Source organism: Magnolia sinica, chromosome 6 (assembly GCF_029962835.1).
Source record: "Magnolia sinica isolate HGM2019 chromosome 6, MsV1, whole genome shotgun sequence".
NCBI classification, from domain to species: Eukaryota; Viridiplantae; Streptophyta; class Magnoliopsida; order Magnoliales; family Magnoliaceae; genus Magnolia; species Magnolia sinica.
In genome coordinates, this window is record NC_080578.1 from 80,340,473 (window position 1) to 80,354,158 (window position 13,686).

Genomic DNA, 13,686 nt, shown 5'->3' on the forward strand with positions numbered 1-13,686 from the left:
TGTTAGTACTGCATGCTATACAACTAATGATGATTATATTAGAAAAGTTAAAAACAAAACAACTTATGAATTATGGTTTAATAAAAAGTCCACTGTTAAATATTTTTAAACTTTTGGAAGCAAATGCTTTATTTTACGTGACCAAGAAAACTTGAAAAAATTTGAAACCAAAAGCGATGAGGGAATATTTCTAGGTTTTGCTCTAAACAGTCAAGCATACCGTGTTCTTAACAAAAGAACTGGGGTTATACAAGATCTATAAATGTTGTGATAGATGATTGATAGATCACACCCAACCTTGATCAAGATGATGATGATATCAATTTGATTAATATACCTGAATCTTCATCTAAATCAGTTAATACTGACTTAAGGTTAGTCAAAGATGATCCAACTAACCAAATACTTGGTAACCCTCACACTGGCGTTCAGACAAGAAGACACTAGAAAATATATGTAACCATGTCTGCTTTACTTCCCAAATTGAACCAGGTAATATAAATGAAGCACTCGCTGATGAAAGTTGGATAAATGCCATGTAAGACGAATTAAATCAATTTATTAGAAATGATGTATAATATTTGGTTTTTAGACCTACTGATAAACATGTGATTGGAACCAAGTGAATTTTTAAAAATAAAATTAATGAAATGGGAAACATTATTAAAAATAAGGCATGACTAGTTATATAAGGTTATACTCAAATTGAAGGTATTGACTACGATAAAACTTTTGCACCAGTTGCGCGTTTTGAATCGATCAGATTATTTATTTCGATTGCATGCTATAAAAAATTCAAAATTTATCAAATGGATGTAAAAAGTGCTTTTCTAAACGGTGATCTAAATGTTAAATGAAGAAGTATATGTTGAATAACCATAGGGTTTTGAGGATCCCAAACTTCCAAATCATGTTTACTATTTTAAAAAGGCTTTTTATAGTTTGAAACAAGCTCCTAGAGCGTGGTATGAAAAGTTGACTAAATTCTTACTTAGTCATAATTTTGTTATGGGTAGTGTTAACAAAACCCTATTCGTCAAGAAATATAATGATCATATCCTGATATTTCAAATCTATGTTGACGATATTATCTATGGATCTACGTGAGTTAACCTATATACTAAGTTTGCAGATCCAATGAAATCCAAATTTAAAATGAGTATGGTCAGCGAACTAAACTATTTCCTTTGATTATAAGTCAAACAACTTGAAGAAGGTAGTTCATATCATGGATCAAATATACATTGAACCATGTAAAAAGGTTTGGCTTTGAAAATGGTAAAAATTTCGATATACCAATGAGTACGACTCTTAAACTCTCAAAAGATGAATCAGGTAAAAGTGTATACTCTCAACTATATCGCAGTATGATCGGTAGTCTTCTGTATTTACTGCTAGTAGACCTAATATTGCATTCAGTATTAGAATATGTGCTAGATATCAATCTGATCCTAAAGAATCTCACTTAATTGCTGTTAAACGGATAATCAGATATGTCGCAAGTTCTGCGAACTTAGGCCTGTAGTATCGACATGATACATCTGTACAAATCACAAGCTATACAGATGCAAATTGGGTAGAAAATATTGATGATAGAAAATCTACCAGTGGTGGATGTTTTATATTGGAAACTACTTAATATCGTGTCTTAGCAAGAAATAAAATTATGTATCTCTATCCACTGTAGAAGCTGAATATATTGTGACAGAAAATGCTTGCACCCAGCTAATGTGGATGAAAAGAATGCTAGCTGAGAAGCATATTGATATACGATACCATTATATTCGAGAATTAGTTGAAGACAAAACTATCATGCAGGAATACATTCAAACTGAGAAGTATTTTACAGATATACTGACTAAGCCGCTTGACAAAGTTAAGTTTTCTAGTCTAAAGCATGATATTGGATTATATATTGTTAAATATTTATTTTATTCATTTTCTTTACATTTACGTTTATTTTTATTTGTTATGATGAAATGCACGAAATGAAATAAAATATTAATAAAAATTTTAAAAATAAAAAATTTGGGATTTTTTGACCAGCCGAGCACATGCTGGGGCTAGCTGAAAAATTTGCCCATTCAAGCAGGGGCTCGAGCTAGCCAAAAATTGCGCGGGTTTGCCTCATAAAGGGAAAATTTCCTAAATCTATTTCATTTCACTCCTTCCTCGGTTAGCCGGTGCCCCATTCGACCAACCCATCAACCAAACTCACTTGTAAGTGATTTTTTTTTTTTTTTCAAATTCCTTTTTAGGTGGTCTATTGCTAGATTTGCATATTTGAGTAGATTTTTCTCTATTTGAACCCCTTTTTCTAGTGGGTTTTGCTTCAAATCTGATCTACTCTTTTTCATCTATTTTTCTTTGATATTTTTCTTGTGCATTCTCAATGGAACGTAGAGCCAAGAAATCGATTTACAAGGCTCGAGTTGGTTCATATTCTAGATACCTTCCTCTTGGTGTACAAATCATACGTCCGCCAGAGGATGATTCAAAAAATGTCCAGGACTTTCGCACAAGGGACATTATCATAGAAAAAGTTGTGAATCTGAACCACATTGTTAGGTTTGGTCTAGTTCCTATTCTTTTTGAAGTAGGATGGGAACACATTTTGAACCAGGGTGAAACGGCTTACCAATCCATAGTGCAAGGCATGTGTGCTGTTCACAACCCCAAGTATAGGGTCGTGATGCAGTAATAATCTCGATGAGACCGAGGTCGAATCCACAGGGACTAATCTCGTGTGTATTCTAAAAGCAAAAGCAATTAGAAATAGAACTAGAAAAAGATATTAATCTAAATCTGGAATTGAAGGAAGTAATTGTAAAGTGTGCAATTAGAAACTTAAGAATTCAAAGGTGGGAACTAGGGTTTCCAAGGATCCACTTGAAGCAATCAGGGTGATTCCTTACTTGATTCAAGTAACACAATTGGAATTGGAGTCCTATCCTATCCAATTAGAAGATATAGCAATTAAGATCAAATCTGAACTTCCTTTGACCTAATTCTCAAAAGAGGAGAATTATGATAATTGGCAGGGATTTCATCACCAAACCATGCCCATGAGACGATGGCAAACAATAGGATTTACCAATCCTATAATCTCAAAACAAGAAAAGAAGATACTCAAATCTATTGCAGATATGCTGTAATTTAAGTCACAATAAATCATTAAAAATTGAAAGTATTCCTCAAATATCAAACTAAAATTAAAGCAAGTTCAACATAAACATGAATCAAAGCAATAAAAAAACATCCCATCACACTACAAGCTTCACCTCTTAGTCCTAGCTAAGAGGTTTAGCCAACCGTAGACATGATTAGAACTAAAACCCTAGAAGAAAGAATGAAAAGCTAAGGAAGAAAGGAAGAAAAACGCTTGGTGACGGCTCTCCACCCTTGTGCTTTGCTCCTCCAAACCCTAGAATATCCTTTGGAGCATCCTAGGGAGTCCTATTTATAGTTATGGAACTCTGACTTTCACACCTAGTTGAAAAACTCTAGAAACCGCCTCAAATTTACACAGTTTGTTAAAATAGACTTCACTTTGCGCAATTTCACAGAATGACCCAGAGTTTCAAAATATGCTTTTAAGAATGATTTTAGGATTCCTTTTCTTCACTTCAAATCTTTGATTCTCTTCATTCCCCACTTGGTTTTCTTAGATATTTGGCATGTGAATTTTTCAAGCTTGGTCTCCTAAGATCCATCCCTTGCCTTCGTGATTCTTGAGCATCAAATCCATGCTTTTAGCACCATTTTTAATCCAAGCTCTTAAATTCACCTTGTAACACAAACATGAGTAAAATAGAACATTAAGCATTATCATGTTCATAAAACCAAGATATAAATGGGGGATAATATGCAATATTTGACCCTCAACACAATTCCCAACCAGCATTTTGCTAGTCTCGAGCAAAGTATATGTGAAATAAATCTCAATGCTTAATGTTCAAAATCTCTATAAGAAAATAATCTTTAATTTGTATACTCAAGGATGAATAGGTAGAACTAAGATACGAAAATGGAGTTTTGAAAACTTAGAGCCGAACGACATAAGCAACCAATTAAGTAAATTCTTTGTCCGTTAAATCCAGCATAATTTACATATCAAGTTTTTTAATGTACTTAGTGGAAATCAATTTACTTCCTGTACGAATACTATTAGTTCATCATGTGAGCCATACTCATCACTTCAAGATTAGTTTGAAACTCAAGTACTGATTCCGAACTTATCCCATTTTCTTTCTTTTTCCACTCTTTGATTTTATATCGACGGTCAATTTTTTATTCATTCTTTTTATTTTTGTATTCTTTTCCATATTTTTCATTCTTTTTATTCTTTTTCATAACCTCTTTGTCGATCTCCTGTTTTTTTTTTTAACCGTTTCTTTTTTTTTTTAAGGTGGATAAAATTTTCCAGACTCGATTCTCATCATCCATCAATGATTCACATACTAACAATCAAAACTTTTATCATGTCTTACAGAAGACAAATTGAATGTGTCTTGTAATTTAGATTAATATGATATTCAAACTATTTCTTAATTAATTGAGAGCAAGAACTTAGGTGGTAGATTACTTAGTTGATCAAACTCTAACAATCCAAAATTCAATCTCTATTTTTATCATACTCAACGCATTCTTAAGTACACAATTCATCGCTTCCCAAACATATTTCAACTTGAAACATTGAAAATTTTTAAAAATTTTGCTCAAAATTGAGAAAATACTGATTAGTTCACCTAATCCCCCATTCCCAACCGAAAAATCTACATTATCTTTAATGTAAAAGTTTATCAAGGCGGACGCCCAACTGACTAGTGGCCTAGATTGCTCAACCATGGGCCCCACTTATCATACCCAACAGCCCGTAAGAAAAGGACAGTATGGAAGATTTTTAAAAACTACCATAATAGGTACGTGTCACGCAAGACACGTACCACTCACGAGAAAATAAAATAATCTAAGTTTTGGGTTCCCTAGAGTATACTGATTAAGACAATATAGAAAGATTAGATTAGTAAAAAATATACGGTGCCACAGCCATGGGAGCCATTGGTCCTATCAACCGACTATGTTCAAAGAGGCTCTAGGAATCTTCGTGGGAGCACAGTGCTGTAGCTGTTCGACCGTTGTGTATTCCGCCAAATCTCAAAAAAGACAAAGGATCTTTTGGGAGTGTTTGGTTGGACACCAAATTTACAAATTGGCCACATTTATGAACTATGTAATTAATATGTTGGTTAGCTTAATTTCTAAATTCACTCAACCCAATTAACAAAAAGGTATAAATCATGAATTTCGTAATTAAAAAAATAAAATAAAAATCCCTAGCTCATGAAGTTTGAGACACCAATGGCGGACCTCATGTGATGAAGGCCCTGAAATAGGAACTTGATGGTTTGTAGCATAATCTATGTGGACCATCAAGTTTGTTTCCAAGCCACTGCTCAGATGATCTAGACTCATCAAAATAACATTCTCGAAGACTGTTTGGATGCACTATTCTCTTGAATTGCAATCATGGTACAATGAAGTGGAAATAAAGATCTAGTTCCAAATTGCAATTATGCACTTACAAGTTGGCCTTGAAATAGAGACTCGATTAAACTGCTTGTTCGCTATTCAATTCAACTACACATCAAAACCTATCCCAAGTTATAATAGTTACCTTAGCTTGGTGCAACAAAGAACATAGTCCAATTGAACCGGGTCTTGACTCCAACCACACATGGCTTGTGAAATTATCAACTGGAAGTTAGATCCGTTGAACTGCGGCCCTGACTCGATGTCTCGATTCGGTTGGCCCACCTAAGATGCTGTCACTGCACCGTATGATTTTGCACGTTGGTTGCTTGAGCCGCTGAGTTGCGTTAGAGATCAGTGTTAGAGATCAGTTTTAGCGTATCGTATCATTCACCACAAGTACCTATTGCTATGTTCCGGGCCTACGTCAGCCGATACGCCCATATCATCCATGGGCAACACAAACCTTGGTGATTAACGTAAATTAATACTATCCCACTAAATAAAATCCCACGCCCATATCATTCAAAATACAAGGGAATTTTAGTGACTTTGTCAAACACCATAAAATAGCCGACTCACCAACACTCAAAACAAACACAAATGACCAGATTCATGCAAATAACATCAAAACCTCGATTCTCTTTCTCCTATATAATCACTCCAACCCTTCAATTCAAACCTTATCTCTCTCCAAACAAAGCCACAAAATACAACCAAAAAATAGAGAGAAGGCACATAAAATACATAAGAAGATTGAGAGTGCACAACCTCTCATCTTCTTCCTCTCTCCTTTGTATGTTAAGTATCTGATCCTTCTCCAAAAATGGCGCTTCCTTCAAACCTGGCCCCCGGTGAGGCAAGTCCCGAATGGATGAACAAAGGCGACAATGCCTGGCAACTCACGGCTGCAACCTTGGTGGGCCTACAAAGCGTGCCCGGGCTCGTCATCCTCTACGGTAGCATTGTAAAGAAGAAATGGGCTGTGAATTCTGCATTCATGGCCCTTTACGCCTTTGCAGCCGTGCTAGTGTGTTGGGTTGGCTGGGGATACCAAATGTCGTTCGGTGAAAGGCTTCTCTTCTTCTGGGGACGGCCCGGCGTGGCCTTAGACCAAGGGTTCCTTTTGGATAAAGCATTTTCGGGCTTGTTCCCAACCGCCACGATGGTCTTCTTCCAATTTGTGTTTGCAGCAATTACACTGATTCTGATTGCTGGTGCACTTCTTGGGCGAATGAATTTCAATGCATGGATGTTGTTCGTGCCGCTGTGGCTCACATTCTCTTATACCATTGGAGCTTTTAGCCTATGGTGCCCGAATGGATTCTTGTTTAGGGCCGGCGTCATTGATTACTCAGGAGGCTACGTAATTCACCTCTCGTCGGGTGTTTCCGGCTTCACCGCAGCTTTTTGGGTAAGGATATTGCATTCGATCATTCAGATTTTATATCGTAATTTCATCATTTTAACGGGTTAAGACCACACAGGTTTTCACTAACATTTCAATGGAGTGGAGAGAGCAAGAGAGCATGAATAATATTTATGAGGGTGTTTTGCTCTTTTGGTCTAACGCTCGAAAAAGTTCAATGTGTAAGAATAGGGTTGTCAATGGACAACATCAGGGGTGGGCCAGGATGATGAAGAACACGGCCTGGGTCGCCTAACCCAGCCTTTTTAATTTTCTAAAGCTTGAAAGTCAGACATCGACGCAGCTCATCTGACTGAGGGTAGCCTGGGTGAGATTCATTGATTTTTGGTGTATGACAATCAATCGCAGACCACCATTCCAAGAATAGACCCGAAACAACCCTAGCTGGCTAAGACCAAGGTCATAGTCAAGCGAGCCCAATAACAGGCCAGTTTGCTGTGGTTAATTAGTTTTCTTTCTATTTCCTTCTTAGGAGTGAACTATTAAGATCTGTCTGTCCTCTTTAGAATAGGACACATCTTGCAGATGTCCTCGTATTACTGGGCCCATTAACGTGCCTGTTGTTCATCTGGTGGGCCATAGGTCAAATGGGTCATTAACAAAACAATCCTAACCACCAATCACTTGAAAACATATATAAGCCATCCACATTGGATGATCGGGCAATTTCAATTTGCAGCCACTCCTAGGTGGGATCCACAGTATGAACTGTCTGGTCATTCGGACGGTAGTTCTAAAATTTAGTAATGGTCACTCGGACCATATATAGTTCTAAAACTCAGTGACTCAACTTGGAACTCAACCGGGTCAACTCAACTCTGATAGGTTATTGTGCCAAACTAACTCTACTGAGTTGTTTCAAACCAAGTTAATTACTTAGTTGGACCAGAGTCTTTTGGAAATGAGGAAAATTTTTCTAATTATTATAGAATTAGCTATGATTTGTTACTTTTGACAATTATTTATCTTTTAAGAATTTACAATCACTTTAAGCATTTATTAATATTCCAAATTTTCGACTAATTTACAAAATAGCTTTATGAACCTTGGTTTGCGTCGTCCAGCCAACCCAGCCCAGCTAGACAATTAGTTGAGCTACGTGTTTGACAGTTATGGCAGTTTGGAATGTTTAGCTAAAATTGAGAAGTTAAAATGCAATAGGTCTACTATCTATGGGGGCCACGGTTAGCTCATTTTATTGCATGAGCTAAAAAAATTAGGCAAATCCACAAAACTTAAATGGACCATACCACATTAAATAGGAGAATTGAGTATATGCTCATTTTATTGCATGAGCTAAAAAATTAGGCCATAAAAGTTTTGAATCAGGCTGGTATTTGTATTTATTTTGTGTGACCCTATTATCAGGTTAGATAACATATGCACATCCTTGCGAGCCATGATTCACCTTTCAGCTTTTAACTGTCATTGTTCCCCTTGTTTCCTGTCGTGTGGCCCATTTGAGCTTTGGGTATATCTCATGCGTTAAAATAAGTTAATAAAATAGATAGATTTTGTGGATTAGACACAACATCATGGGCCCTAAATATTTAATCGAACAAAATTTTTGTTTGATTACAAGAAGGATAATTAATAAGGTAATTTCCTTGTCTATAAGGTGAAAAATAGTCATTGCTTATTGACACTTAGGGGCTTACATCGAGTCGAACCGAGTCGAGCTGGCCTCAGCTCAACTCACCTCGGCCACTAGCTGACCTCAGCTCGGCTCGGTCCTCAAGCCTGACTGGCTAGCTCGGCTCGGTTTAGTCAGTAGCTCGGGCCAGTTCGAGCCGAGTTCACCTGTACAACATTTTCACAAACACCTAGACTGCACTTTCAAAATCTCACTATATTTAAGACAGCAGCAATGGTATTATGGGTATTTTATCTAACACCTTCAAAACAACATGAAAATCAAGAAAAAAAAAAAGAAGAAAAAGGGTATTGATTTCATATACATACCTTCCTTGCCACCGGCCACACTTCGTTGAGTCATTTAATGAAACATTTGATGAGCAACATCAATATCAAAGTAATCAAGTCACCGAAATGGTTCGATCTGAGTTCGTTTTGAGTTGGGTTCGATCCGAGTCGAGTTGAGATGAGGCTAGCTCGAACTCATTTTCGAGCTAAAAAATCAGCCCAACTCGGCTCAAACTCAGCTTCGAACCAAGTCGAATCATGCTTTTTTGAGTCGAGTCGAGCTAGCTCGGTTGGTGTACACTTTGACACTACTATTTACATTTACATTGGAGAAGCAAACTGGCCTAAGTGATTTTAGATGTTTTAGGCGGAAATTAATATGGCTCGGGATAGTGTGGTATACCTAAGTTTAGGACACGATTATTTTTGGGAACATGCTGCCAACTGTAGGTAACTCAACCAATGTACGGTTCAGATGTCTGACACACGAAATGGAAGGGTCTCCCATATAAAAACTCGATCCATCCCATCCATCACGTACATCACCGCTTGTCTGACCTTCATCCCATAAATATGGCTGATTCCACATTCAGGGTGGCCACTCCATAAAATTGTGCCTGGAACCTAAAAGTTCGCACGGTATGGCCCACCTGAGTTTTGGAATGCTGTGATTTTGTTATTTGGGGAAATTCTGTGGTACGGACGTTAGATGACTGGATTGGATGGCACATAAAGACCACGGTGGGCCAACAGAGAAACTAAATGTGGATATTTCATCGCAACTGTTTCCTATTGTGTGGCCCATCTAACAGATGGATCACTATGATTTCTGAGTTTCATGTTGAAAAACATGCAGAGTAGATGATGGACGGGGTAGATCTTATAAAAGTCCATCCACGTGGCTCTCGGTTAGGGAAAGTAACCTAGCGCGAGGTACGATAGCGCGGTTCACATTAATAACTTCTAAGAGTGCTGATCGTAATAGATGTCCATCCAACGGTTAGAACTTTCTAATTATGGCATGACGTGTGTTGTAATAGGTGGGCCCCAGGGCGAGCAAAGATAGGGAGAGGTTCCCGCCAAACAACATCCTTCTGATGTTGGCAGGCGCCGGCCTGCTTTGGATGGGTTGGACTGGATTCAACGGTGGAGATCCTTACGTCGCTAGCATCGATGCATCTCTGGCCGTCCTTAACACACACGTGTGCGCGGCAACCAGCCTGCTGGTTTGGCTCCTTCTCGACATCCTCTTCTTCGGAAAGCCTTCCGTCATTGGCGCCGTACAGGGCATGATAACGGGCTTGGTATGCATTACCCCCGCCGCCGGTAATGTACCAAAATACCCTCCTACACGTGCATGACAATAAAAGTTGGTTTTCTAGCATTCCATCTACTTGCATGTACCACACATGCATGGATCGAGACCGTCCATTGGACGGACCGGATAACGATGGCTCATATCCGAAAAATCAGGCCCATTCCAGGTGGACGAACTTTTACTGGCGCGGCTTCGGTGAATCACCAAGATATATATGCCTTACATCTACTCCGTTCATCTGTTTTGAAAGATCGTTTTAGTTCATGTTTTCAAAAACGAAGAATATTCAAATCTGAGGTGGACCACACCACATGAAACAGTGTTTATGAATATCCACCATTAAAAATTTCTTGGGGAACCGGAGTGTCTATTTTCATCCAACCGGTTGATAAGGTCACAAAGACCTCGATGGAGGTACCACACAAATATCTAACTTGATCCAATACTTTTGTCCCCTACACAAAGTTTCTAATGGTTAATTACCATTTTTTCCTGTGTGTTTCACTTTAGATTTGAATCTGCTTAATTTTTAGAATCATACTCTAAAATGATTGTTCAAAACTAATGAACAGCGTGGATGTAATACACATACACCACGGTGGGCCCAGAGTCAGCTATCCACCCAGTTGATCCGGGATCCGTATAAAGGAAATGATTCCCTCCAAACAGCAGCTAGAATCATTCTACGGTTGTGATTTTTGGGACTCGGATCATCTATTGTATGATCCAAAAGATGAACGGTCGAGATCTCATCGAAATGTGCCACATGTATACATACGAACCGCTGGATAACTAACTTACACATAAAGCGTTTGGCACCGGATGCTTTCCAAATCGGAAACGGATTGGCTAGTGACTCCACCACTAGCCAATGCCTAGTGGTCGTTGCTATGTGGGCCTCACAATTATGTATGTATTTCATCCATGCCATCCATCCATTTTTTCAGACCATTTAATTATTGAGACCAAAAATAGGTAGATCCAAATCTCAAGTGGACCACACAGCGTTGATTAAACGCCCACCATTAAAAACTTATCAGGCCACAAAAGTTTTGGATGAAGCTGATATTTGTTTCTTCCCTTCATGGAGGTCTGAATGACCTAATCAACAGGTTAGATGTCAAATAGACATTACAGTGGGTTTAGGAGGTTTTTAATGGTATACATTCAATCACTACGGTTTCCCATGGTGTGGTCCACCTGAGATTTATATCTGCCTCATTTATGAGATTAATTACTAAATTAATATTTAGAAATGGATGTAAGGCGTGGATAAAACATATGCATTATAGTGGGGCCCACACAGCACCGACCACTAGCCACCTGGCTGATGGTGGGGTGAAGTGTTGGGCACTGTGGGACCCAGCGTGATATATTTGCCTTATATCTACCCTGATAGACCGTTTTGCCGGTTCGTTTTAGGATATGAAGGTAAAAAATATAAAAAATAAATCTGAAGGTGAGTGGATCACTTCACTGGAAACAGTTGTAATGCCCATCATTAAATAATTCCTTAGTACCAAAAAAGTTTTGAATTAAGTTGCTATTTGTGTTTTCCTTTTATCTAACTCCAGGCGATGTTATCAACATGTTGGATGACAAATAAACATTAAGATGGGCCTTATGAAGGTTTGAACGGCACCCGTGCCCACTATTTCCTGTGATGTGGTCCACTTAAGTTTTGAATCTGCTTCATTGAAGAGTTCTTACCTTAAAATAAACTGGCAAGATGAATAGACAGCAGGGATATAAAACACACATTATAACGGGCCCCACAGTGCCGAATACATTACCACACCACATCAGGTTGTTGTGGGCAACCATCTAGTTGTATTCTGCGTCTTAACGGATCTACCAAGAAAGACCTTCGATCTGGCTATAATCAGCTAGGAGTGAATTATCTGAGGTTCTCAAGGAGTGGCCTGCTCTGAACTGTTTCACTTTGAAACATATGCTTTGTCTATCCATCTTTGACAGCGTCATGTAGTCTAATCATATCTCAACATCTTAAAGCTTTATCATGTTACCTAAACTGTTTCCTAAGTAGAAGGATATGAATTGGCTGCTATCAGCATGATGATAGAATTTAATTGGATAATAAGCTGCTGTTAGAAATGAAGCCCATTCAAACACATAACCAACCAATCACCTTTTAATCATATTTTATATATGCCCTATATCTCAATGCAGCTTACCATCCAATCAAATCCAACCACATGATGCATATGCCAAGCTCAAATACAACCACAAGCAATACCCAATTTAAATCCTAAGCTGAGTATCACCTCTAAAAGCTTGTATGAGCACCACTCGCATACAAATGTAGTCCACCAAAAATACTTCCACGTACAAAATCAAAACCATTAAAAAGTCATGTTCAAGTGATTGGTTGTCCAAAATAGCAGGGGACCCACTGAGACTGATTTCTCATACCAACTTCCATTGCTGATGTGAAAACAGGAGTGGTTCAAAGTTGGGCTGCAATCATCATGGGGATTCTCTCAGGAAGCATTCCATGGTACACAATGATGGTGGTACACAAGAAGGTGGGACTACTAAAGAAAGTGGACGATACAATGGCCGTCTTCCACACGCACGCCGTTGCCGGTAGTCTCGGTGGAATCCTCACAGGCCTCTTTGCTGAGCCCAATCTCAACCGCCTCTTCTTCGGCTCCGAAGATAAATACATAGGACTATTATATGGGTTTCACGATGGCCGCCCCATTGCCGGCATACGTCAAATAGCCATTCAGTTAGGGGGGATTCTCTTTATAATCTGTCTCAATATCTTTACTACTAGCGTGATATGCTTGCTCATAAAGCTTGTGGTGCCACTTCGACTGTCTGAAGATGACATGCTAGCTGGGGATGATGCCATCCATGGTGAGGAGGCATATGCATTGTGGGGCGATGGGGAGAAGTTGGAATCAAAGCACAATTCAGTCTATGACGCCGATGACTTTGCAATGATGGCGCCGAAAACCGGGGGCGGTGAGGTCCAGGTGACATGAACTGTGTTAGTTCTAGTGGGGGTTTAGTAACTCTCTCTTCTTTTCTTTTCTTTTTGAATTTAGATTTTTTATTATGGTTAGTTTTGATGCAATGAACCAAATGTTATTTTTTAATCAGTTATATGAACTGGAACTAAAATATTCTCAATTTTCTTTCATGTAATGGATGTTATGGATGGGTTCAGGCCGTGATAAATGGTTAGCTGACTCAGACCGACTCAATGTGGTCTTGAGTCGAGTGGGGACTCACCCAATTTGGAAGTGAATTTGTATGGGTGACTTGTGGGGGACGTACTCACCCAATTTGGGAGTGAATTTGTATATGGGTGACTTGGGGTGTCGAACCCATAGTTCTAAAGCTCGCCAACTTGATTCAAAACTCAGATGACTCAACTCGACTCGACAAGACAAGATTCTTCGAGTCTGCTTGACAGCTCGGCCAACTTGAAACGAGCCAGCCGCCTAATCAGCCA

At 38.6% G+C, this 13,686-nt stretch overlaps 1 protein-coding gene across 1 annotated transcript; it reads left to right on the top strand.

The window, feature by feature from the left end:
- Positions 1–6,358: 6,358 nt before the first annotated feature.
- LOC131250086 (ammonium transporter 2 member 5-like) lies at positions 6,359–13,267 on the top strand. The gene is made up of 3 exons (XM_058250740.1): positions 6,359–6,946; positions 9,925–10,210; positions 12,663–13,267. The coding sequence occupies exons 1-3, from the start codon at positions 6,359–6,361 to the stop codon at positions 13,211–13,213; spliced, it is 1,425 nt and encodes a 474-aa protein (XP_058106723.1). The 3' UTR covers positions 13,214–13,267.
- The last annotated feature ends 419 nt before the right edge of the window (positions 13,268–13,686 follow it).